The sequence below is a fragment of the Sardina pilchardus genome, chromosome 3 (genome assembly GCF_963854185.1).
Source record: "Sardina pilchardus chromosome 3, fSarPil1.1, whole genome shotgun sequence".
NCBI lineage: Eukaryota > Metazoa > Chordata > Actinopteri > Clupeiformes > Clupeidae > Sardina > Sardina pilchardus.
Genome location: NC_084996.1, coordinates 29,924,656 through 29,951,013, shown reverse-complemented (window position 1 = coordinate 29,951,013; position 26,358 = coordinate 29,924,656). Strand labels below are relative to the sequence as shown.

Genomic DNA, 26,358 nt, shown 5'->3' with positions numbered 1-26,358 from the left:
GTGGTTTCCCCCCTGTTGAACATAACAGGTTAAAAAAAATGCTCTCAAGGGATACAAATGCATACATTTGTCATTTCAATCATATATTCAGTGGAGTGATTGTCCTTAACTCTATTGTTTGCGTTCATAAAAAAACAGTTGGTGCCATGTTAAGGTAAACATAATCCCAAGTAATGCGTAGTGGGGTTTTAGGCTCTCAGCCTTCCTACTGATGGGAGATGTTATTTGTGTTATTTGAGATGGGTTATTGTCTTGTTGTTATCTTAAGTAGAGAAACTGTACATAGGGTTGAACAGATGGAGACAGTGTATCAATTTTACTACACGGGATTGCCATCATGCTTGTGCCATTTCACCATACAGTTTACCTCTTGGATATGCTCCGGTCTCTTTCTCAAACTCCAAATCAGTTAAAATGGAGTCTCTAGGTCACATGTCTTGCCAAACAGGCATGTGCTGGTATGGGAACACCCTCTCTCCGTCTCTCTCTTGCGCGCTCTCTCCCTCTGTCAGTCTGTCTCTGTGACTCTTTCTTTATCTTTCAAACTGACACACAAGCAGACACATGCACACGTGTAGGCTCTACACACACACACACACAGCACACTATACTCAGGTTCATATATACAGTCATTCATACATGCATGCATACATACATACATACATTCTGAGACGAAGCGAAGGAGTATACGAGTAGGAGGGGCCCAACCCTCTCTTTCACACACACACACACACACACACACACACACACACACACACACACACACACACACACACACACACACACACATATACACACACACACACACACACACACACACACACACACACACTCTCTCTCACCCTCTCTCTCATGCTTTCTTGCTCTCTCTCTCTCTCACACACACACACTCACTCTCACACTCACACACACACACACTCTAGCCCTCTCTCTTTTGCTTTCTTGCTCCCTCTCTCCCTCTCGCGTGCACACACACAAACCCACATGTGGTCATGCCTTCTCCATGCGAGCAGCTCACCTCACCATCACACAGCATGGTGGACCCAGAGCCCAGGGGTCACATGTGCATGTGAACGTGCTGGTCATATCTTGTGGATTTGGTAATTTACTGAATGGACAATTGACAATTGCCAAGCAAAATGAGCTAATTGTATGCCAGGATTTTCAAACATTAACTTGGCAGTCACTTCAATTGAGCACTCTGATGTTTGGCATTTTGGCCATTGTGTTCCACTTTTAGCTCATCTTATCTTTACGAGTTCTGTAACAAAATGATTAGTGTGGTTTGAAATGTAGAATTGGTGAGTGCTTTTTACCAGAACCACAAGTAACAATGTATTTATTCCGTGTTTGTTCACACAATTCAATACTACATTTAGTTTGCCATGTCAAGTGGAAAGCTTGACAAATGTAGAATATTATTTTTTTTTCGATCCATGGACTGATGTTTTTTTTTCTAAAACAACAACCATGTGTTCACCAGGTGAAAAACAGATCCAACACATGCTTTCTACATATCTTTTGTACTCTCTTGACTAAATCTATAGTCCGATGCCCCGATATAGTCTCTTCTACTATGGTGATCTCTGCTACCAGGATCATATTGGAGTTTTCATAGTTTGCATTTTATGAATTTGAAAACAGGTGTGCACAAAGCTTCTTAGAAGAGAGATCAATAACACAAAAAAAGCTGATAAAGGAAACATCGAGCCCCTGAGTTTGAATTCCAGCAGACTTCAATGTGCATGATGATTTTGTTTTATTGTTGTAAGGAATAGAATGATTCGTAATGAACGCAAGTCACAGAAGAGTCAGGCAAAGAGGTGAATGCAAAGATTTCTGATAGAAGTGTTGTAGGAAATACGTTTCACCTGTTTTAAGGAAAAGGGGCAAGCACGGAGCTTAGCTGGTGCAGGGGAGCTTTGGTGTGTTCTTGTGCCCATGTCCACATTTGGGGGCATTGTATGGGCTCTCTGGGTTGGCTGCTTCTAAACAAAGTCAGCCACTTACGTCACACCCATGGTAGGAAGAAGCCCCCCTCGTGTTTTTTTTTTTTTTTTTCAATGTGGACAACTTGAAGAGCTTGAATACACCTCCTTGTGAGAGACTGGAAGATGCTAGTTGCTCCTTTACAGATGCTCTCCTGAGTGTCCTTCAGATTTAACTCATTTTGTTGTCCTCGTGGAAAGGCAGAATGTGTGTAGGTGTTTTATTTCGAAGAACCTTTTGTTTTGATGATCTTTGAGTGGGTTCTTGTAGATGAAAGATTTTGAGGAGTCACTGAATGTATTTTGTGCCAACATATTTGGAGGATTTTCTTTTTAAAAACGGCAAATAGTTTAAAAAGAATGTTTATTTAAAAAGTGTAAATCCAAATTTTATGATAGATTGAAAACGATTTGCTAAAGATTTGAAGGGCTTGTTTTATTTGTAATGGTGTACAAAGTTAACCATATTGACAGTTTTAAACCTGATTTTTTAAAAAGATATCTAATATACACTTAAAACATTCAATGTGTTCTTCGTTTCGTGATCAGATGATTCTGTTTAATCACATACTGTTTAGCATGCCAGTGGTACATAGCACAGTTTACTAAAATCTGTTTGTGGACTTTGGACATGTTTTGTATTATACATATTTAAATCATTATTGTAGCTTTGTTTGAAGAATGCACTTTTTAGTTTAGAAATATTTGTATCCTCTGCTTTTTCAGTATCAGATATTAAAACTATGGATCACATCATAACCAGCCTTTCACAACAGCAAATAAGTGTAGTGAAACTGCTCAGTCAAGGTAATTGTTAAATTTGTGGATGAAGGGCAAGGCATATTTTCAGTTACCTGTAAATGAAAACGCTGGAGAAATTGCAATCATGAACAGGTTTTCAGAGGCATTTCTGCCATATACAAGCAGACATAAGAGCAACTGGGTTGCTATCTTATTGCACTGATTCTGCAGTACATTTTTCTACTGATAAAATGTTTGCTCAAGCACAGCAACGTGTGAAGTCCATTCTTTCTGTCTTAATGGTTTCCTATTCATGTCTGTCACTCTGGGCTGTGTTGTCCCTCTTTCCCACATTGAGGTCACGTTAGTCGATGCGTTTAATTTTGTGCGTTTTCTATGTTCGTTTATATTTTTGCCATTTCAATGCTTTTCATTATGATAATCACGAAGCTACCCTATTAAAAAGTGCTTGCATGGAAAGCGTCATTGTTGGTTGATTTGTATGTCGACGAAAGAAAACTTTGTCATTCTCTTGAAAGAGAATGTTCGTTGTTATTGAGGAACAATTAGGCTAAACGCATCAAATCCATTTAACGCATGAGGGCTGAAAAATTGGTTATGGTAGGTTATGATATGAGCAGACATGGTGCATACCGAATATTATTGACTCAGGAATCTGAAATGCAGGACTGCTCACAGCTGAAACTGCGATCTAATCGTGCGTTTACTTTAAGGGGTGATACCGCATGAGGAGATAGGGGAATATAGTGTGACGTTTGAGAAGCTTGAAGAATAGATTAATCGTATAATGACTGTGGACTATGGATAAGTCCATCCATATACGTGCATATGTCTGAATTCCACCTGTCGGCGTCTCTTTATCTAATTATTATTTTGGCCGCGGTATGTTACACACAGGTGTTTAAGGCTACTGTCATAATGCATTGTTACTTTTCAATCGTGCTACTCCGTTATCCCGATGTGCTTGGTGGTGGACAGACGAGCCTCCATCGCTGTTCACCGTACCCACCCCCTATGTCTATCTACGGTGGGCGGTGCTGGAGCTCCGCGCGCCGCCTCTTTCACGATGCTGTAGTACTCTCGAGTAGTTTACTGACTTTATGAATGAAGGCAGGCTTCCCCCTCGACGCCAGCGAGAGGCTGTAACGAGCGCTGCTCGAGCTGTGGGGGAGGTGTGCGCGTGAAGCCACCGCAAGGTTGGAGCTGCACACGAGAAGATTTTCTCACATGGCTATTGTCCTTTTTAAAGCATCCGTCAAAAAGATAGAAACAATGCGCGGTGCACTTAACCACAGCATCCTGACATTTAGTGTGGAGAAAGTCCGTTCTTTGTCTAGCCTACATAACGAGCTCAGTCTCTAATGTCAATATAAATAGGTATTTACTGTTGACATTATGCATGAGCCATTTTACTGATACATCACCTTAGACTAATCCATCGATGAAAGCTTGTTGCTTTGTAACAATCTTTGACTGAGTTCAATCACACCATTATCTTCACCTGGCATGAAATGGCAGATAAGCTTGGGTCGTGCTTTATTATTTTATTCGCCGATGTGGCTCGTCACCTTAACAATGACGAATGACCTTCAATATTGCACCCATGTTCTGTACACTCGTGAATCCAGGGCAATGCTGAACTTCTCATGTGTTTTTTCTCACTGTTACTCGTTGTGGTAATTGGGCGTTGTCAAATGAAGATGGCTGCCTATTCGCTGGCTCACATGGTTGAGGCTTAGCCGGGGTCGACTCTTGCATAGGCCACTATGATGTTGCCTGCTTGAAAATTAGCCTCAGGTTAGATATGGACAGATTTGGATTAGGCTATAAGGTCGTTGCCTTTAGACGAAGGCACTTTTCGTTTACTTAAATTTCAATTGGAGATAAACGGAGTAAACCTTTACTCCTGAAGTTAGGGCGAGTGTCATTTAAATAAATTCATGGCACAAGAGCCTGTCATTCCATCCCCTGCTCTTTTTCGATGGACAGTGTCGGCCGATTGACCGATCATAAATAAGTGTGTTGTGTTTTACGCATTATCACTGGGTTCGAGCAAGGTCTGTGTTGACCACTCTCTAGCCCACAGTAGAAGGGTGCAACATTGAAAATGTATCTACGTGTTAATATAATTGGATGTGATAGAAAAGCAGTCCACGAATCCGCCAAGGTTACTTGAGCTCGACAGTCACGTCTACACCCATCCGTGCAACGTGTTGATTGGCTCGAATGGTTTATGGCTCGGTCCGATCAATTCTGTTCGTCTCCCATTTGTACAGTAGAATTGTTAACACTGAATATTTCGAAAACCACGAACAGTTCGTGGCGAAAGTAGAATTCACTTTAATGGTTGCAAACGTTTGGGTTGGTAAGGTATGCATGCGTTTGGTGGAAATTCATTATTGACTTGTATTTAATACGAAAATGATACAAGGAATGTTGCCCCTGCTTGATACGCTCATGGCACACCTCGCTTCAATTTCCTCTAGATTGAGATAATGCTGCTGATCCAAGACCTTGGCTATTGAAAGTATTTTACATTGAACAATGACATGACGGAAAATAAAGTAACTAAATCCATGCCATGCTGCAGCCACGTCCTTCAACATTGAACGCTGTTTTGATACAAAATGGGGCAGGGGTATTCCGCGCTCTCTTTTGGAACACTTCTGCAGGGCCCGACAGTGAACAAAATGGCGCGCTGTGTGTGTGTGAGTGATGGTTAAGGCTCTTTGAATTCCGATCCATGATATGACTAACCACTTGGGTACAAATTAAGAATATATTCATCGTTCAGTTTGCAGGTTAAAAGAAACGAATGAAATTCGCCTAAATGGAGAGAACCCTTCACTGTGGTGACCCGCTTCCGACTCGCCAAAATGTAAAAAAAAAAAACAATGTCAAGATTTGTGTGGTTGGTTATAAGCTGTCGATAAAAGTTTATGTTTTACAGCAGTGGTTTCACTGAAACTGTAAACTGAAACAATTTCATTTGGATATCACTCATGTTTTATGCATCTGCCGCCCATGGTCTACAATAGATCATGATTCAGGCTCAAGCTGGCAACGAAGTCTAACTCACAAAATGGAGGCTTGCTCGACTTCCATCTTCTCTGCCGTGCAGGTCATATTTGAGTGAGGCGCGAACTTTGACCCAGACTGAAGACACATCCCCTTTATATACCACTAAATGGATTCCAGAGTTGTTGTTCTCACCCTGTCCTGCCTACCAATGCCACCCACGATACCGGCTCCACCCGAACAGTACACGCTCACCAAAAAGCACACACAGAGACACACACACGAAGGGACAGACCACTGTTGGCGCATGCAGTTACTGTAAAACTGTGCATAGCGGAGATTATTGTGTAAAACAAATGTTTCTAATATAAAAATGAATAAAAGAATGCCTCGATCCGTAGTGGTAAAGTGTAGGCCTAAACGGTTTTTGACCGTTTCTTTGCAAATACAGGCCTGAGGACACGTTTTCAAATTATTATGATTTTGAATATGACATTGTTACATCAGACGGATTAACTCGACACAACTGCATGTTTATTTAGTATGCATACATCTTGGGTAAAAAAAGCACATATTTGTATTCACCAGAGTTATTAGCAGGTTATATGTCCAGGTGTCTGCATAAGGTGCATGCTCAGCAATTATGCATATTCTTAACCATTACATATAATATTACATTGTGCATGCTTTAACATTAACTTTAACATGCATCCCACATATGTGTTTCACATTGTTAAATCAGGCAATTAATATTCTGTTTTGGCATCAAGCATTCTTGTGTGAATAAATGGTCTTTTAGATTGAAAGTAGGGGTTGGGTGAAGGGGACATTCTCCACAAACATGGCAGCCTTGTCCTCAACTGAAACCTCCAACCCTCTTTGAAATGTCCAATTGTCTTCATCTGCCCTCCATTGCTGTCCCTGCATGGCCCCTGGCTCCTTTTAGACTTTGTATCGAGATCATTCCTAGTCCGCTTTGAGGTCAAGGGTCGAGTAAAAGGTTGGGAACTATTCGTCTCCGCCTTGGAGAGAACGGAGGGAGATCCTTTGCGCCCCCCCCCCCCTTTTTTTGTCTTGGGTGCTGTGGAATTTCACAGGGGAAAGAGGGAGGTAGAAAAGAGAGGGACAGAGAAAGAGGAGGAAGAGATGAAGGGCAGGAAGCTTCCTCTTATGAGCTTCAAACATGGTGATGATGATGGTGCAAGGTTTTCTATTTCTTTCTTCCTCTGCTCCTTTTTTTGTTGCTACCTTTTCCCCTGGTCTGTCCTGGTCTGTAGGGTACTGACGCAGAAGACTAGCATTCCTCTGTTAAGCATACCACTCTCCTGAGTCCTCAAACATGTAGCAGAGATGTGGCCTATACTGCTCAGCTCACTCACTCGCTCACTCAGGGCTTAAGGATGGTCCATAATGTCGGTGTTACAGATGTGTGTGCCTCAATTTGTGTAAAATAGTATTACCTTTAGTCTTCCTTTAACCTTGAGACAGTGAGCATGTTTGCATGCACACTAAAAAAAATGATTACTGGCAATGATCGGGTAGCAGGAAATAATCTGTTTAAGGTGTGTGCATGTCTCGAAGAAATCAGAATATTGACAGAAACCTAGGTGTGTTAAAAGGATTTTTCATAAACCGATAACGGCAGCAAATTGATAGTGAATATCAGTTTATTCCATTTACTTTTGCACTTGAATAACCAGGTAACTACAAAAAGCAGATAATAGTCAGTTATTTAGTGTGCATGTAAACACGCTCAATGTTTTAAAACTTGTGTGCACAGTCATCATGCAAAATCTGTGAAGACACAAAATGTAGGTTCTGCAGTGGGCCATCCTGGTGATGAAAATTGCATTGTGTGCATTTGCGGTACGCCTTGGCCTAAATATCCCCCCCACACACACACAGAAACACACAGAAACACACAAATATGCACACACACATACACTTGATGACAATAGCTCACTTAACATATCAAGATCATTGTCTCCCGTAGAGAAATGATCCATGTTTGGCACAACAAACTCCTGTTATGGGAGCCAATGTCCATGGATTTGTTTTTCTGTGCCTTCGAGAGGATGTTGGTGCGATGTATCTTGCATTACTGTGATTTTTACTTCTCCATAGTTATCCTTTTGCTAAGGTGAGCGTTGGTGGACCTACCATGTCAGCAGAATCAGGCCAATTTGGTTGTGTAGGCATGCTGTCAAGCTTCAACTTTGAATTTGATTACACTATGAAGGAAAGACTGGTGACATTCATGTGGTGAATTTTTTTTGATAAATCAATACCAAATCTATATAGTCTCAGGGTTAATAGATTTGCTTAGGATATGTTTTAGTGATGTATTTGCCCTAAATCTCTATTTTTAGAGGAAATAATATTTTGACTGGAAATGTAACATCTTTTCAAGATGCAGCACAGGTAGTTTTGTTTGTTTTAATAACTGCACTATGACTTGCCATGTCTGTCCTTTTTGCTGGTAGATTTGCACTTATTGCCATGTTGATGAAAGCGTTTGGATACACTAGCTGTCCTTTGATCAGCAGTTTTCTGACTAAGGGCTCTGTAGGCTTACAACTCGCTGTGTGTCACATGCCTGTTGGCCAAGACCAGGATAAAAGGAAACACACACACTCTCACTCTCTCGCTCTCTCTCTCTCTTTTTTTTCTCTCTCTCTCTCTGTCTCTCTCAGTCTCTGTCTCTGTGTATCTCTCTCTCTCTCTCTCTCTTTCCATCTTTAACTCTCTCCCTCCCTCACAAACACTTACTTGTATACTCATGGTATACAGTAAGTCAGTCATCCAATTCTTTTACAGTATTTGTGTAAGAAACACACTCCACTCTAATTTATTCACTTTCACCCCTCATCTCTTTATCCACTGTTCTTTCCTTCAATTAGTTTATCTATTCCTTCTCCATCTCTCTCTCTCTCCCTCTCTCCCTCTCTCCCTCTCTCTCTCTCTCTCTCTCTCTCTCTCTCTCTCTTTCTCTCTCTCTCTCTGTCTCTGTCTCTACCACCTTCCCTTGGCTGCTGTATTTCTCTCCTGCCTTTGCCCTGTTTCTCAGTGAAAGCAGTCTGGCTATTTAAAGCATCAGGCTCAGTATTACATTCATGGGAGGGCTTCTGGTGTCCATTCAGGAAGCCTACGGAAAGCCACACTGGCCAGGCTGGCATGATGCAGCGGCGGCAGCCTCGTCCTGCACCACGCCCCCCTCCAGCACGGGGACTCTGTCCGCGGAGGAGGAGGAGGAGGAGGAGACGGAGTGTTATGATCTGCCATTGCCGTTGCACTTGTGCACCAACAATTAAATATTCATTCTGATTTTTATGCTTGCTGGTGCCTAGATAGCTTCCATTAAATATTTACCCTCACTTTTCGCCAGTACTTACAGCTTATATAGTTGTGCTGCACAGCATGTGGTGTCAGTCACTGATTACTTTCATTTGCTCTCTCTCTCACTCTCTCTCACTCTCTCTCTCTCTCTCTCTCTCTCTCTCTCATTCAAACTCTTCATTACCTCTCTCTCTCTGGTAACTATTTAGATAATCTTCAGTATCCACACAAATCAAGGCTAACGCCAAGGTGTAGTTTGCTTCCTTCTGTATTTACAACATATGCATCAAATATATATATGCCTCTGAAGCATTAAAATGGTTTCCGTATGTTGTTACAGATATTTTTATATTGTACATATGAAGGCTTTATTGATAGGTATAGGCTTTTAATCTGTGTACACAGAAGATGATTACCTTTAAACCTTTGATTTGAGCAGAAATGAACAGAACTTCAGGGATGAGACAACCAGAGTAAATTAAAATGGAGAGTAAAGCCGTTTGATTGTCTCTGCTATTTGAGTTGTGCGAATTCCCTCTGAAGTGCTCACTATTTAATAACGGCTAGATAGTGTGCTGCACCTGGACAGCTTAAGTTTGACTAAATTCACAGGGAGGCTCTAGACTGAACAACAGGTCGTGTGTGTGTGTGTGTGTGTTTGTGTGTGTGTGTGTGTGTATGTGTGTGTTTCCTAGGCATTGTAACAGTGTGGTGACTCTTAGTGTATATGTGATCATTAGAATCTAGATTGATGATCTCTTTTGAAACTTTAAACATATGTTTTTTTTCTACACAACATGGCCATGCTGTACGATAGTCGCCAACTTCAGGATTAGGACTCCCTCTCTGTCCCTAGGTTGTCAGCTTTAGGGAAATGTGTAACGACTTAACCTTGGGAATGTGTAGATAGAAAGATATCAGGATAAGGATGACTGGGTGAAGTTTTGGGTGTGTCCTTAATTTCTGCAAAAAACTATAGTCTGCATTTTACAGCAGTGATGTGTTTGGTTACATGTTTGTGCCTGCCATTGCCATTAGGGCTTCAAGACCATAAGAACGTTCACTCAGAGAAAATTATTGTGACACTTACGTTACCATGCCTGCTCTAGTTGTGTTATGTCAGCCTGACGAACTGATCAAAGCACATGGAGGAAGCCAGGCTAAAATAGTTTAATTTATTTGTTTTTATTTGGACTTTTATTATTAAATTATTGATTATTTAATGTAGGAGTTTTTGAGGCATTTGTTCAGTTATTAGTTTAATTAGACTCTATAAAAACACACACAAGACCACAGTTGAAAATATATATATATTGTGAAATCAATGGCTTCTGTGTGGTGCTGGACTATCTTGTGCACAGTGGCACTTCTGCAGAATCTGGTCAGCTTCGCTCCGTAGTCCTCTGTTTTTACTTCACTCATCACTGTTGGGTGTGTCTGTCTGGATGCCTTGAGTCACAGCCAAAACGGCGCAAAGGGGTTTCTCCATGTGTCGGTATCTCATCTACAAGTGTGTGTGTGTGTGTGTGTGTGTGTGGGTGGGTCTCGGTCTCCTGTAACCCCCGGGTCTTGAGCTGGACACTGATCAAGTGGCTTAAAGCAAACTGCAGCTCTCTGTGTCTTCCCGTGCGCTGGCCGCGGGGCTGGTTCGGTGTGGGACCTTCACATTAAGCTTTAAGCAGCTTAGAACTTCCAACCATGGGCCCCAGTAACGGAGACCGAGCAGGCCAGAGCGAGAGAAGGAATGAGCGAGGAGGAGTAGGGGAGGCGCGGGGGGGGGGGGGTTAGAGTGGGGGTTGTTGGTAAAGGGAATGTCCCCCTCCACCCACCCCCCACAAGCCCCACCCTCTGTCCTGGCTACCATCCTTATGCCGGCTGGGCAGCTGACCTGCGGGGCTGGTGCTGCCACTGCCACTGCCGTCGCGGACGCTTTCTCACTGTCTGTGGGCTTTTTTTAGCCCCGGAATGGAACGGTTTCACCGAGAGGGAGACCAGCTTCCTTTTGTTAGCCGTGACCAACAGCCAAAAGACCTCAGTAGTCCCAGTTATGGGCAGAAGTAGAATTGTTTTTGCACAGCAAGTGCCCTGTTGAAGTGCCCCTGTGTTTATTGGGTCTAAAAATAGAACTTTAAAAACTCTTTAAAAACATTTTTGTTAATTTAGCCCCTTTTAACTGTTATTGCCGCGCAAAGCTTGTTTTGAACTTGCAGGAAGTAAACAATTAAAAGAACATTTTTAAAATTTTAATTAGTGTCAGTTTATCAGTTTTAATGAAGCAAGCAGACCAAGTGTTGACTAATATATTGTGTTATAGGCCTATGAAATCATCGGTGAGTTTCATAACTAGTCATGAAATTTGTCTTGGCTTCCGAAACCTGACCCTGGAAAAGTTATCACATGGTTTTAATTTGTGACCTAGTCTTGAAAAATGGGTTGTAAGGTTGCACCCCTGAACGGTTGTGAGTGCTACAGAATTGTATCGTCATTCCCACCATCTGTGTGATTAAAATGAATCTTTTTATTAGGCTGTTAATATTAAGAAATGAATATTAAGAAATGAATCTGCAGATTTTGTTTTCTGAAGCTTCAGCAAACATCGTACATTTTCAAATGTGTGAGATTTTTCATATGAACGGTTATTATTGTGGTTCTCTTGTTGCTGTTTACTGGTATGAGAGAGTATTCAACAGTAATTTATCACAGGATGTGAGGAACTATTTTTTGGCTTAAGAACATAAAATGAGTGAAAAAACATCCTGATGTGTAAACTTTTTCAGTGGCACATGTCTAATGTGCACGTCTGTCTCAGACATAATGCACGATGACCCATTACCGCTGGGTCACGTCGAAGTGAAGACCCATAGGAAACAAGTATACAGGTCAACACGCACCAGAAACTTGCAGTTAACATCAGATGCCACTGTCTTTTTGTGGAATGTAAATGACGTGTGAAAAAGAATATCCTTAAAGGACAATAAAGATCTTTTGTAGATCTACATCTACAAAAGAAGGCGCCGTAGAAGGCCTCTGTTGGTAAACAAAGATGTTTTGAAGGTGTGTGGCGTTAAGGCATTTAGATGAAGGATGATCTGGCATGCTGTTTTATTGCTATAGAAGGCGCTCAGCACTGCTAGCTTCCCAGGTACTGTGAAGAGCATAGAACAGGATCGTAATCGGGGTGTCCATTCTCTCTGCTAGAAATGCATTGATTCCAGCCGGTTATTGGTGCTGGAACAATTTTGAATTTTTTTTTATTTTAATTTTTTTTTATTCAGTAAAAAAGTATTTCAATTGTTTTATAAATTAGGAAAGGCATGTCGAGCCTGATGTTGCCAGACGTAAAATAGTGATCCCATCCTCTTGTCACACAGTGAGGCACAAAGTTTATTCATTCACAACTGGTGGATCGGTGCATGCCCTACTCTGGACCACAAGGAACTGTTGTCTCTCTCTCACTGTGGGTATCTGATGTGACTGATTAGGCATAGCATGCAGTAATGTGTGCTGAAAGACTGTATGTTGGCCAGAAGGGTCTTACCAATTGCAATTGTAAGTTCAGCCATGTATTTAGTATATTCATTATTCATATTGAAGCTTTCTTGCTGTTTTTGTTGTTGTTGTTGTTGTTGTTGTTGTTAAAAACACTGCTTTTTGAGATTATTGATTATAATGAACTAAATACTGCAGCACATAAAAAATAAAATTCAAAAACAGAAAGAATGCAGATGCTAACACATTCATGTAAATAAGATGTCTTATGGTGGCATCGTAGATTTAGCTAAAAAAGCTGGATTGTGCTTGATTAATTACAGCATGAATGTGTGATATGACTGTTTTCAAAGCCATCATCTGATCGTCATCAAGAAAAGAATAGTATTGCGTACAGCTGTGATATCTGCAGTCATATGTCTTTATCTTGTTACTTGACACTTGGAAAGAAAGAGCTTATTTTAGCCTTTTAATCACCACACATGATATATACAAACCTATTCAGCTTTTTAAATAATTCAGCATTTTAGTGTGTTTTAGATTAATCATAGATCTCAGAACTTGTTTTAATCTCTGAAGTTTGTTAGAGGTTTTACATTAAAGTACCTTTAATCGTTTAATCAAACTTAACCTCCATTGGCTGCTGCAATTCACTGTGCTTTATTTTTATTTTTCTAGTTTGGTGCATTCATTTAAATGATTAACTGTGTGACTGACTGTTAACCCAGTATTATATAAAATTATTTTTCTATAACTGCCATGAAACCCCTTATTTCAGATATTTACTATTGCATTGTGGGCGGCAGAATTTTTGTTTCTGAAGTTCCCTGTGAAGTGGTTTAGTTTCTGGAAGGCTCGCATGGCAGTCTTGGGTACGTTATGGGGAGGAGATCTCAGCTACCCAACCCATGTGCAGTATGTTGGCCGGGGCTGTTAGCAATGCAAACTGGGGGTGTGTGTGTGTGCATGTGTGAGTGGGTGGGTGTGTTGAAGTGACGCCATCTTGGAAAGGCCAGTCTACGGTTAACCCCCTTCTCCTATCGCCGTGCATATAGGGGCTCCTAATCAGCCTGATCTGTTGTACCCAGGCCTTCTGTCTAATACTCGTTCTCATCAAGTTTTTTTTTTCTTTCTTTCTTTTTCTCTCTTTTCCCTCATCTCTCTATCTCCTCAGGCAAGTGAGCGGAAGCTGGGAGTGAGTGAATATACGTGTGTGTGTGTATGTGTCTGTATGAGTGTGTATGTGTGGAGAGGGGGGGTTCAAGGGGAGGAATCAGGGAGGGGCGCATTGCAGAGAGAGGGAGAAAGAGAGAGAGAGAGAGAGAGAGAGAGAGAATGCTCTTTGCTGTCTTGGAAGCTCTATTGTTTTCTTTCTCTTCCTCTTTTCCCTCCATGTTAAACGCGCCACCCCCACTCTTCGACGCTGCCGCAATGTGATTGGCTGAGTGGACAGGGGATGTAAATGAGACAGGAAGTTCCTCAGGATAGAGGGTGAGGGGGAAGGCGGGCGATACGCCACTGGCACTTCCTGCGACTCCATTTCCTGTTTGACCTTTCACCCCAGCTCTGGGCCTCACATGGTTAATTGGGGGTTCTGCGAAGGCTACTGTGTCTCTCTCTCTCTCTCTCTCTCTCTCTCTCTCTCTCTCTGTGTGTGTGTGTGTTTCAGCACAACCGCACACACTCCCCTCAGTTTAACCATTTGAAAACCCTGATGGCGAAGCAAAGCTCGTCTGGGGTCTCACTTTCTCTTGCTCTGAGGACTTTGCAAGCACAATATCGCAACACGGCAAAAATACAGAGTCCAGCAATATGCTATTTTCTGGATGCATTTTTTTTGTATAGATCTCTACTCCCTTGTGATTGTTTGCCAACACATCTGAAGCACTACTTTTACAATTTTACAATGTAAAGCAGCTTGTCAAACATGTCAATTTTTTTGTCATCATGATTATGATTTTTTATTGTTGTTGTTGATAAGGACAGACTATGGTTGGCAGATGTGCTCTGTCCAAACAAGTTATGCGCAGAAGCGGTTATTTTCAACTTGTTCTGTCTCAAGACAGTTAGTGTGTGTGTGTGTGTGTGTGTGTGTGTGTGTGTGTGTGTGTGTGTGTGTGTGTGTGTGTGTGTGTGTGTGTGTGTGTGTGTGTGTGTGTGTGTGTGTGTGTGTGTGTGTGTGTGTGTGTGTGTGTGTGTGTGTGTGTGTGTGTGTGTGTGTGTGTGTGTGTGTGTGTGTGTGTGTGTGTGTGTGTGTTGTGTGTGTTTGTGTTCTCCAGGGCCCTTCGTATTAATGTGCTTGTGTGTATGTGTGACTGGAATGCCCCTCATTCGGTCTCTCTACTGGGGGCTCCGTGGAGTCCTCCTATCCCGCTGACACTATCCCATCATGCAACAGAGGCCTGCCAGTGGGGTGCAGTGCACCATCGACATCCTATTCTCATGCTGAATTGCAGGTGTCCCCCCCCCCCCCCCTCCCTACTTAGAGGTGAAGACCCAAGTAACATCCCCCTTCACTCAGTGACCCACTGATTGTTTAAGTGTGTGTGTGTGTGTGTGTGTGTGTGTGTGTGTGTGTGTGTGTGTGTGTGTGTGTGTGTGTGTGTGTGTGTGTGTGTGTGTGTGTGTGTGTGTGTGTGTTTGCAAGCTGCTCTATTTAACTTTGTTGAGGATGGAATGTGAGGTTGCCTCAGTCTGACCACCGGTTTGAGAAACTCAATGCAATGTCATTGAGTGCTGAACACCCTCCCCCACCTCCCTCACTCATCCCTCCTTTTTCCACCTTTACCCCTTTTCTCTCTCTCTCTCTCTCTCTCTCTCTCTCTCTCTCTCTCCCTCCCTCCTTCTCTCTGTTTCTTGCTCTCTCCAATCTAACTACTCACTCCTTCATGGAGAGCCGCTCTCCTCTGTTAAGCCCAATCATGCTGCCTTTGTAAGTCAATGCACATTCAGATAAAGGTAACCTTTTGAAATGTTGATACCAGCACGGCCCTTCCCCCTCCACTCTTTACATATAGTATAACCTAACCCCCGCTCCACTTACACACACACACACACACACACACACACACACACGCACACGCACACACACACACACACCCCACCCACCCCCTCCTTCTCAGAGCAGACCCCTCCCATCCAGGGTTTGTTGAAAGAATCCTAACCTTTGACCTCTGGCTAAAGCTTCGCCCCCTGTCTTGTTTTTTCATCTTTACTTCTGCTTCTTACCTCTCTCTCTCTCTCTCTCTCTCTCTCTCTCTCTCTCTCTCTCTCTCTCTCTCTCTCTCTCTCTCTCTCTCTCTCTCTCTCTCTCTCTCTCTCCACAGTCTGTTATTTTTTTCCTCCACATTTGGTCTCTTCCCTCTCCCTCTTGATTTATATCCGTTCTTCTTTCCTCTGCCTCAGTTCAGATGGTTGGCTGTTCTGTGGTGTGTGCTTGACGTGCTCTTATCTTCGCACCAGTCTTGTGAGATGAGATGATGGCGAGGGTGTGGATAATTCTAGCCTTAACCCACACACACACACACACACACACCCTACGCCATCCCACTTGACCACCCAATCACCCCCTCTCGCAGCTCCCACCAACCACCCATCCCTGCAAGCCTCTAAAAAACACAACAGACAAAAAGGCACAAACAAAAGGGCGTTGCAACTGTGTCATGCCCATCTGAGCCCTCCATCTTAGCTCCCGGCCCCTCCACACCCAACAGGCCTTCCAGCGTCTTAGCCAATCAGAGGTTTGCGTGGCGGTGTCGGTGAGCTGTGACGCATCATTATTATACAAGTTCAAAGGTTGAGGGTGGGGGGTTGGAGTTGATGCTTGAAGGTCCTGGCTGGTGGGGTGGGGTGGGGCGGGGGGGAGGAAGCCTGATTAAAAAGTGTGTGTGTGTGTGTGGCCCCAGGACCAAACGGGCGGGAGCAAGTCAGAGGTAAGGGCCACATAGTGGGACAACAAGAAGATTATTTGGGCGTGTGTATGTGGAATAAGAGGTAGTGTGTGTGTGTGTTTGTGTGTGGACAACAAGATACACTATATAGGTATGTATGCATGTCCTTAGAGGGACAACAAAAACACTCAAAAAATGCACGTCTTCGTTGACGACCTCCGTCTTCAGTCCTTTTTGGATGATGACTAACCCCTCCGTAACGCATCCGTGTGATCGCTCCTGTCACCCTGACCACGACCTTTTCACCCCACTGGCATTCCTGCCCCCAGCTGTGGGCGGCGGCGTTCAGCTTAATCCAACCACCATTTTAGGGAGGTCTGACCTGCGTGGAGCCGCAGAGCGGCAGCTCAAAATGTCCGCCATTTTGTGCCACAGAAGTTGTGGTGGAGGTGATTCCACGGGGGCCGTTTTTGGCAGTGCGTGTTGTTTCGTGGGTGGGTGTGTGAGCGCCTGTGGGTTTAGGCCGTGCTCCTGGAAGCAGTCTCTCTGTCGCTGTGAGACGCTTTGGTGGTGGTCTGTGACACTGGCCAATCTGATTGGCTGCTGCGTTTCCCTTTGACATGCTGAGAAAGGAAGAGAAGGGGAGCGGAGGAGGAGGAGGAGGCGGGGAGGGGGAAGTGGGGAGGGGGTGAAAAAAGAGGTAGAGCAATGGGTGTGGCCACCTAGGGGTCAGAGGTTGCCATGGTTATTGGGTCGGGGGTTGGTGGCTATAGGCGTTGACCTTTGACCCATTTCCCAGCCGTCGGAGCAGAGAGGATTGGAGGCGGCCCTTTGAGGCCCCTCCCATGAGCAGCCCGCAGCCACCAACTTCCTGGATGGAGCTGTGCACATGCCCCACTCTCTCAGCTCGTACTCGCCCTCTTTCCCTCCCGCCCTCCCTCGCTCGCTTTCTCTCATGAGCGCCCTCTAAAGGCACCAGGGAGTTGCACAGGCCAGCCCACCATCCGGTCCTCCTCCTCAGTCAGTTCTCAGTGTTTCTCTTGAGTCTCTTTTTGTTCTAGCTCTTGTGAGCCAGGCAGGTGGACTATCTTGCTTCGATATGAATTGGATCAATGAGTCTGAGGAACCCAGTGTATCTATAGAATATCCAGTAAAGCTAAAGCTACATTCATTCATTGGGAACACATTTTATTTGTTATAGATTATGTTAATTGTTGAATGTGTGTGTCTGTGTATGTGTGTGTGAGAGTAAATGTTAATCAGAATGTAAATTGGAGCAGTTGAACTTGTTTACTGGACAGTTATTGTTGTCAGTGATTTGTATTTTTTATTCTGTTTGGGTCATACTTATTTAAAAAAGACCTACTTATTCTACCTTCACCACCTGTTTTGGACACACTTTATATTCTTTCTCTATCACACACACTCATTCCCTCTCTCTCTCTTTCTCTCTCTCTCTCCGCTTTCTCTCTTTCTCTCCCTGCTTTCTCTCTCTCTCTCTCTCTCTCTCTGTCTCTCTCTCTCTCTCTCTCCGCCCATGTGTTGGGATGGGATCCAGGACAGCTGGCACAGTGCTACAGCAGTCGTCAGTGTCCAGTTTCAATATACCCATTCAATATACCCTCCTCTGCCCACACACACACACACACACACACACACACACACACACACACACACACACACACCCTCGGGTTTGCGTTAGCAACAGGCTGTGGGATGTGCACACTGGCAGTTCTGGTGGGACACGCTAGTTCCTTCCGGTGCGTTCCACCAGAGTGCTCACATCTCTCGCTGGGCAGTTGGTGCGGCGGATCCCACCTCTTCTGTGGCACTGTGTGCCAAGGCTCATCAGTGAACGAGCCTGATGTCCTTTTTTTAAACCTTTGTTGAATTAGCGTTTAAAGGAGAAGTATGAACAATTTTTTGTCTGATTTCCCAGTGGTTTGCTGCAGTGGTTGGATACTGACAGTGGTACTAGTTCCTGGAACAGTGTTTTTTTGGCCTGTTTTTTTTTGGACATGCATATTTATCCTCGGCTTCAGAATTCGAAGATGAATGATAGAAGTGTGTGTGTGTGTGTGTGTGTGCTGTGTGTGCACGTGCACGTGCGTGCATGAATACAAATGTGACAACTCTTCATGTCTGAAGCATGTGCACAGTTATATTTGCACATTTAAGGCGAGACACTACAGTTGAATAGGGTAAATTTTTTAAATAATAGGTATCACCATGAAACTTCCTCAGTTGATTACTTACACAAGTATGAGAAAAAAATGTATTACAAGTTTTTGAAATGTGTATGTTTAATTATGCAAATGAGGCATTATCTCATTAAATATGCATGATTTTGCATATATTTCCGGTAGATAGATCTGAGCATATGATAAAGCCAGGTGCAAAATTATTCTTTCATGTTGTTTACAAACAAGATTACAATAAAATTACAGAAGGATTTCAGGATATCTGCTTTCATTGCCTAGGAAATCCAAATATACTGTCCATAGCCTTAAAAAAACGATTTTTGCCATGCTTTTTTGATTAACATGTCACATAAATCAGGCCAGGAATGATGTATTAACAAATCCCTCTGTAAATGTCTTCGGAATACTGTTAAGTGTATAACTGGAAAGTTTGGTGTAGATAGGTGCTACAGAGGCTGAGAAGTATCTACCGGAAAATGACTCAAAACCGCAAATAACTAGTTTTGAGAAAACAGCCTTAAAACACAGCCAATGAGATTCGTTCTCAGCTTAGACTCGTCTTTGAACTTTCGCGATTGGTTGCCAATACAAAGGAAATGTCCATATTTGGATTGCATGGCGTTATGCAGGAGGAGCAGGGCTTTCCAACGGTGTGAGACACGATATGATTTGGATCACGTTCGCGGGAGTACATGACATTTTAGAATGGGAACTTTTGAGAAAATGTGGAGAAATACATAGGCGCGAGCACACAAACGTTCGTGAAATAAACACCTAAATGTGCAAATCGGACTTTGTTGTTGTAGTAGGGTGGTAGAATACATGCTAAGGTAGCAAACTAGCACAAAATCTCGAAATTGACCGGAGGTCACAAAAACAATGTTTTCAACTGCCGTGTCTCGCCTTAAATATGTCCACATAGACAGTTTTTGTTTCTGTAGACTTTGACTTTTTGAAAGTCATTATCTGATTAAAATATTACCCTTGTATAAGCCACAAACTGCTTACTATTTTAATCCCTGGTACAATGCAATACCTAGCCTGGCGTCAGCTGTCCTCTTTATGTTCTGCATAGGGGTACGCGTGTTCAGCCATATAGAACACTGCCGAAACATTTGACTTCGTCTATTTGTAGGCTGCCCTCTTACATATATACGTTTTGGGCTGGTGGCCAAACTCAGAAAGGCCTTGATGTCTGTGTTGTAAAGGTGTGTGTGCATGCATGTACGTATGTAAAGATGTTTCCCTAATTCCCCCATCTCTCTCTCTCTCTCTCTCTCTCTCTCTCTGTCATTTCAGGACCAGGAAACTCCAAATCCGCAACATTCCACCACACTTACAGTGGGAGGTGAGTTAACGTCTCCACACCCTGTGCGGTTCAGCCCAGCTCTCTTGTCTTCACACCATCTCTATCCCAAACCTTGACAAGCATCAACCTCAAAGCCACAGTGACCTTAGCATACTTGGCAGTCGTAATTTGACTCACGTTTTACAACCATCGGCTGGATCTGGAGCCGCTTTTGGTAGAGATCTCGGCCTGGATCGAGAAGCTCATCTAGAATCAGCAGAAACAGAAACTGATCATATCTGATTTACTTGTGATCACAGGCAGCTTTCTCCTTTACTGCAGGGAATAAGAACAGGTTACAAAACTGGTTTAGAAAGTCTGAACCAAAAAAAAAAAAATGGTTGTGAATTGAATATTAAGTATTTTTTTTTTTTTTTAAAAAGGCAACACCTTCTTTAAAAAAAACGATGTAAAGCTTTTTTTCTGATCTTATATCACTAAAGTTGGCATGACTGCATTATGGGGGTGTGTATGTGCACGAGTGTGTGTGTGTGTGTGTGTGTGTGTGTATGTGCCCGCGTGTGTGTGTCTGAGCGGGGCGTGGCACCGACCACATTGCCGGTGACAGCCGGGCCGGTTACAGGCTCTGGCAGCTCCAGTGGGCGGGACCGCCCTGTCCTATCCAGCCAGACAGGCCTCCGTGATCGACCGCTTTCCCTTCTCCTGCCGGCCACACGGGGGCGACGGCACCCCCACGCTGCCCCTTTCGCGCACACTGGTAGTACTGTAGAAGGAGCTTGCAGAATGGCTGGTACATTCTGGTTTTGGACTCCACCCGCATGTAAAGTCAGTTGGCACTGAGGGCTCCAGAGCAGGCAGGTGACTGATGAAGACGCACAGCCAGTCGCTCCGCTGAGAGACCTACCAACGACCATATGAATTCATTTAACACTGAGGACACCTAACCAAGGTGTCTTTTGGGTACGCCACTGGGTTTGCAGATAGAATCACAGGGATGTTTTTATTTTGACCCAACTCCATGAATATATTTATGTTGGAGCAAAGTGATCTTTGCTGGAAGTGGGGTCTGACTTTAAAGAAGGCTGAAACCCCCATTTAAAGACGTCAAAGCACAGTCATGAGCACACTGCCCAAAGGTAACCCCCAGAACAGACTGTGACCTTGCAGTGATATTGAGCTTGAGCTTGGAACTCTTCACGCTCAGTAGACACTGTGCCACTGAGGAGATGAAGGGGAAACCCTGGACGTGAACTCAAGAATCAAGAGTGAGTTACAGTCTGTCTGTCTGTCGCTCGTGATGTGTGTTCGGTCACAATGCTAGCAGCCTGTTGTGTCTGTGTTTTCCCAGGTGGGACATATGTCTCCCAGACCAGTGCTATACCTGCCTGTTAATCACCCTGTCAGGTCGCTTAGCAGCTGCAGTATATTTGTTGGGAATAAATCACTCTAGACGGGAGACTGAACTTGAGGTCGTCACCACTCCCTAGCCTGTAGTGCGTCTGTATGGTCAGATCCTGGATCAGTTTGGTTAGTAGTGGTCCTATAGGGCAGAAGGTTAGCAGGACACAGCGTCAGGTGGCGAACCCCCAAATGTGCTACCGGTTGATTGGGCGTTATATAGTGATCACTGAATTTCTTCTTGTCCGCCTCTCCCTTTTGCGGAGACTAAAAATGCTTTTAGACGACTGCTGTATTTATTTTTCTTTCTCGAATGTACGCACCCCTATCACACCATGGTGTAGACAGTTCCATTGATTATAATGGCAGATGCTCCATGAATTAATCGCTTCGGTTACGTGCCCGGTGTAGCTTCCCTGTAAACACTTCACTTTCCCCGGTTGAAGCAAACTGGACACACACCTGACGAAGCGGACAGACCTCCTTCAGCCCCGGCCGAGTTCTGTGCTTCAGTGCTGTCCAGTTTTGTAGCTGGTATCTAGAGACCTGGCTTGTCTGCCAGCCCACCAGACACTCCGCTAACCCACATCCCAGTTGTGTCTGATTCTGCAGGGAATGCTGAGAGCCTTTATAATTTGCGGCTCATCACTGATATTATGCTTGATTGGGAACAACGTGCCATTAATTAAGCTGTTGATATCACAGGCTACACCAAAAGCACTTGTGACACGCCTAAATACAAACAAGCTCCATTCGCTCACGGATGATATTCCAGCCAAAGCTAATTTAATAAGGACTAATTGCATTCATTCATTTGTGGTGTAATGCCAGTGGTGCCGTTCAGTAATTTGTCATTTGTTCAATCTTCTACCTGATAAACCTGAGCAACCACAACCAGAGTTTTGCGGCTTTCTCAGAATTTGTATGGTTCTTCAAAGCCTCCGAAATTCATCTGCTTGCTGAAGAAACATAGAGGACAACTGGACAGGCTAATTGACTAAGGTTTGGAATGGAGAATAAGATTTGAAGGAGGTAGTTGGCATTTTAGTCAGGAGTAAATTTGGAGTACAGCTCAAGTTCATCAGGTTTGGAGATGTGTTTCTGAGGTAGGGCTCTAGACGTCTTTAAGGTTCGATATGAGTTTTGCACCAGCCTCTGTCCATATTTGAGTGAAGTGCAGCCCTCCATATCTGTAAAGATCAGAATGAACGATGGCATGAGATGAATACTTAAATAACTTTCCCAGCAGTCCCTGGAGGATTAGTGACATTCAGTTCATTTTTGAAAAAAAGATGAAAAAAAACTGACCATGTTCTTACTGCTGCACAGGAAGATTTTCATAGATTCCTTGGACACACATGATTGATGCCCCTTAAAAACAGAACTGTGTGTGTGTGTGTGTCTGTCTTTCATTCACAATTTCAAGTTTAAACAGTCACCGGTCACTCGTATTTGTAAGGTCACCTTCGACCAGGTCCTGTGCCATTATGGAGCCCAGTGTCAGGGAGCAGGCAAAGGGAGAATGATTCAGGCAAGACTGTGAAAGCTTTGTAGGCGCTAATAAATCCTCGCATGAACCATTTAAAAGTCTTTCTCTATTCTCTTTCTCTTCCTCCTCCTCCTCCTCCTCCTCCCACCTCTCTCTCTATGTTCCTTTTCTTTCTCTTTCTCTCCCCCCTCCTCTTTCTCCTCTCACCTCTCCCTCGATGCTCCTTTCTCTCTCTCTCTCTCTCTCTTCTCTTTTTCTGTCACACAGGTGCTGGATGGTCTGCTGGCTCAGTACGGAACCGTGGAGAACTGTGAACAAGGTACGACCTCACAGCGTGGACGCCAACTCTCCACTCACACACTCGCAATCATGTAAAGATGGCCCACTTAGATTGTCTTCCCCTGAACCCCCCCCCCCCCCCCCCACACACACACACACACCATCTGCAATGCTGTAGCGAAGCACTGGCTACTTGAGAGAAGTGACCAGGGATAACCTTTATCTGTCAGCTGTTCCGTTCAATAGTGGCTTGAAACGCATGGAGGAGTACAGTGGGCGAAGCCCCGGGCTACAGCCCAACCACTTACGATTCAGTCTGTGACTGAGCGGCACAAGACGGCTGGCAGCCCAACATGTAGCGCCGTTAAATGGGTTGCTTTTCCCAATTTCTTGAGCAGTAGCTGAAAAGAGGCTCGTATCTGTCAGGTTGATGTAGAAGAGTGTGTGTCTGTGGTCTGCAAAACGGATATTTTCAATACGCTTGCTTCCTCTCTGCTCGTTTTTGGTCAGAAGCTGGGATTTATTCCGAGCCAAGTGGCCGGCGGTACACCGCATGTTGTCTGTCCACTGGGGAAAAATGACCGTTGGCTTTTCTTGTGTGATTCACCCTAAACATGATCAGGATTTAGATCTTGACTCTAGTTAGAAATGTCTATGTAGTTTCAAACAAGTCTAAGTCTAATTTTCGACTATATAATTATTCAACAGTCCCAGTGAACTGTTTCGGTGTGTGCTTTTCAAGCAGATATTTTGACTTTGGCTTCTCCTTTGCCTGAGGGTCAGGGAGGGTCAGGGAGAGGAGCGGAAAGGGGGGGGGGGGGGGGGGGGGGCTGCACTCCACACTGGGATGACTTGGGAGGGATTTCCATCTCATTCTGTCCACCTGTCCTTGCGGATTCGTCCTGCCGTTAGCGTGCGGGTCAATCTGGAGTGCTATAAGCTCATTACAGGAGGTCAGAGCTACAGCATCTCAGCACCTCAGCTCCTCTTCCTCTTCCTCACTCACCAGTGCCTTCCATTTAGTTACCAGGACATGTTTGGTGTTACACTGGTAGGCAGGCTTCTGTAGAACTTTGTTCAGGTCTTCTCTTTTGACTCGATGTGCAGTATAATATTTTTTGAGACTGGATAAAAATCAAATCGGGCTCCAAGGCTTTGAGCACACCACCAAATGAAATGGCAAAAAAATTGAGCAAGTTACCTTTTTGCTGTTGCTGCAACAAGTGGTGATCCGTTCTAATACAGCACACGTGCACAAAATCGATGTTATGTTTTTTTACATGGTTTTCTTGGCAGAGTGACCCATTGTGTTCAAGGTCGCCTGTCCAAACGGGATGACCATAAACACACTCACTTATCGAAAAGACTGCACTGCAGAGCAGGTGGCATCCACAGACGCCTCCTACCTGCAAGTGTGTGTGGGAGCAACATGTGACCTACCTGACATTCCTGAGAGAGGAGTTATTGACCTTTAGCCATTATCCGCCTCTTCTAAGCTGTCATAAGTGGCCCTCTGGTCAGAGAAGTGTCAGAGAGCTGGAGGGTAATCGGCTCAATGTTGACCCTGCTTTATGACCGCTAATATGTGTTGTTTATGTGTATTTGCTGGAGGTGCTTTATTTATGAAAAAGTGGCTTTTGATTTCATGAAACTGCCTCTTTGTATTTTAATCTTCTTGGTTATTATCTTGCTTGTTTTTTTTTCCTCAATGATTAATATATTTTTAGCATTATGTTTAACGTTTTTATCTGCATGATTATGCAAGAGATCAGACAACGTCTGCCATTATTATGTTGGTCAATCCTGTGATGTTGCACAACTGTCACTGTCTGACATGGAGGCTGCATCTAGAATTGACTTTAGATCGACAGAAGGGCAAAAGAGATTGAGAGGATTCTCCCTTTTTAGAATTATGTGCTTTTGTAAATGTGTAAATTTTGTATGCTAATGAAATATCTCTCTCCTCTTTCTCTTTTTCTCTTTCTTTTTCTCTTTGTCTTTCTCTTACCTGCTTGCTCGTGTTCTCTCTCTCTCTTTCTTTCTTTCTTTCTTTCTTTCTGTCTATTTTCTTAGTGAACACAGAAAGTGAGACTGCTGTGGTAAACGTCACATATGCAACTCGGGAACAGGCCAGACAGTATGTATCCCTCCATTTCTTCTTCTTCTACACTTTGAAGTTCAAAAATTGTTCTCTCGCTTGCTTGCTTTCTTTCTTTTCTCTTGTTCTCTCCCTCTTTCTCTCTTGCTTTCTTGCTCTCTCTCTTTGTCACTCTCACTCTCACGCTCACGCTCACTCTCTCTGTCTCTCTCTCTCTGTCTGTCTCTCGCTGACTTTCGCTGCGCTGTCGGAGCGCACCTCTCTAAAAGCGCTCGTATCGTTTCTATTTTATTCGGCGGCTCAACTCTGACGTCTAGTGTATATAAACTAGTACTGCAACTATTCAAATTTGTGGTCCGGTTTTGAGCGCTATCGGTCGGTAAGGTTTCCCCGACAGTTACACAAAGTGTTTTCTGCCCACTCATTTGAATTGTTTGATATCCAATTCCACTTGTGAAAGACTGTGAAGTAAACAGACCATTCATTTGATTATTGTCCATAATATTCTGCAGCTCTGCTCTAATAGTGTAGCCAACGCTCTTTTAAAATCTTCCCCTCTTTGAAATCCTTCCTTACCTTCAGAGCCATTCAGAAGCTGAACGGATACCAGTTTGAGAACAATGCCCTTCGCGTCTCCTACATCCCAGACGAGAACTCCGAAGTTGATGGACAGCGTGGCCCTGACAACGGCCGGCGTTCCGGGTACGGCTCCAGGGGTGGGCCCCGCGGGGGTTCCCCAGGGTCGGGCATGCCCATCAAGCACCAGCACACGGACATCCCCCTGCGCCTGCTGGTGCCCACCCAGTATGTGGGCGCCATCATCGGGAAAGAGGGCGCCACCATCCGCAACATCACCAAGCAGACGCAGAGCAAGTGAGTGCCCAGGGGGAGGCTGCTTCACATCCACACATTCTGCGGTCATTTATTTAGCCCTTCTGTTCGGTATGGAAGATGGTGTGGTGTGGTTGTCGTTCTCACGTGCCGTCTTTTCTTCGCTCATCCACTCTACTCCCTCTTTCTTTTTTCTTTTCCCCCCACCTTGTCTTGTCATCTGTCTTGTCCTCTCTCTTTTCTTTTTCCTCTGCCTCTCCACTTCACTTT

At 44.0% G+C, this 26,358-nt stretch overlaps 1 protein-coding gene across 3 annotated transcripts in view; it reads left to right on the top strand.

Annotated features, from left to right (window-relative positions):
• The window catches only part of igf2bp1 (insulin-like growth factor 2 mRNA binding protein 1), a 46,999-nt gene that overhangs the window by 11,586 nt on the left and 9,055 nt on the right, over nucleotides 1-26,358 (top strand). For 2 of the 3 annotated variants that reach the window (XM_062532762.1, XM_062532761.1), the window contains exons 3-6: nucleotides 19,984-20,032; nucleotides 23,148-23,199; nucleotides 25,233-25,296; nucleotides 25,840-26,130. In XM_062532762.1, the coding sequence (XP_062388746.1) occupies nucleotides 19,984-20,032; nucleotides 23,148-23,199; nucleotides 25,233-25,296; nucleotides 25,840-26,130 (456 nt within the window). The remainder of the gene's footprint in view (nucleotides 1-19,983; nucleotides 20,033-23,147; nucleotides 23,200-25,232; nucleotides 25,297-25,839; nucleotides 26,131-26,358) is intronic. The other variant, XM_062532764.1, reaches the window with a different exon arrangement.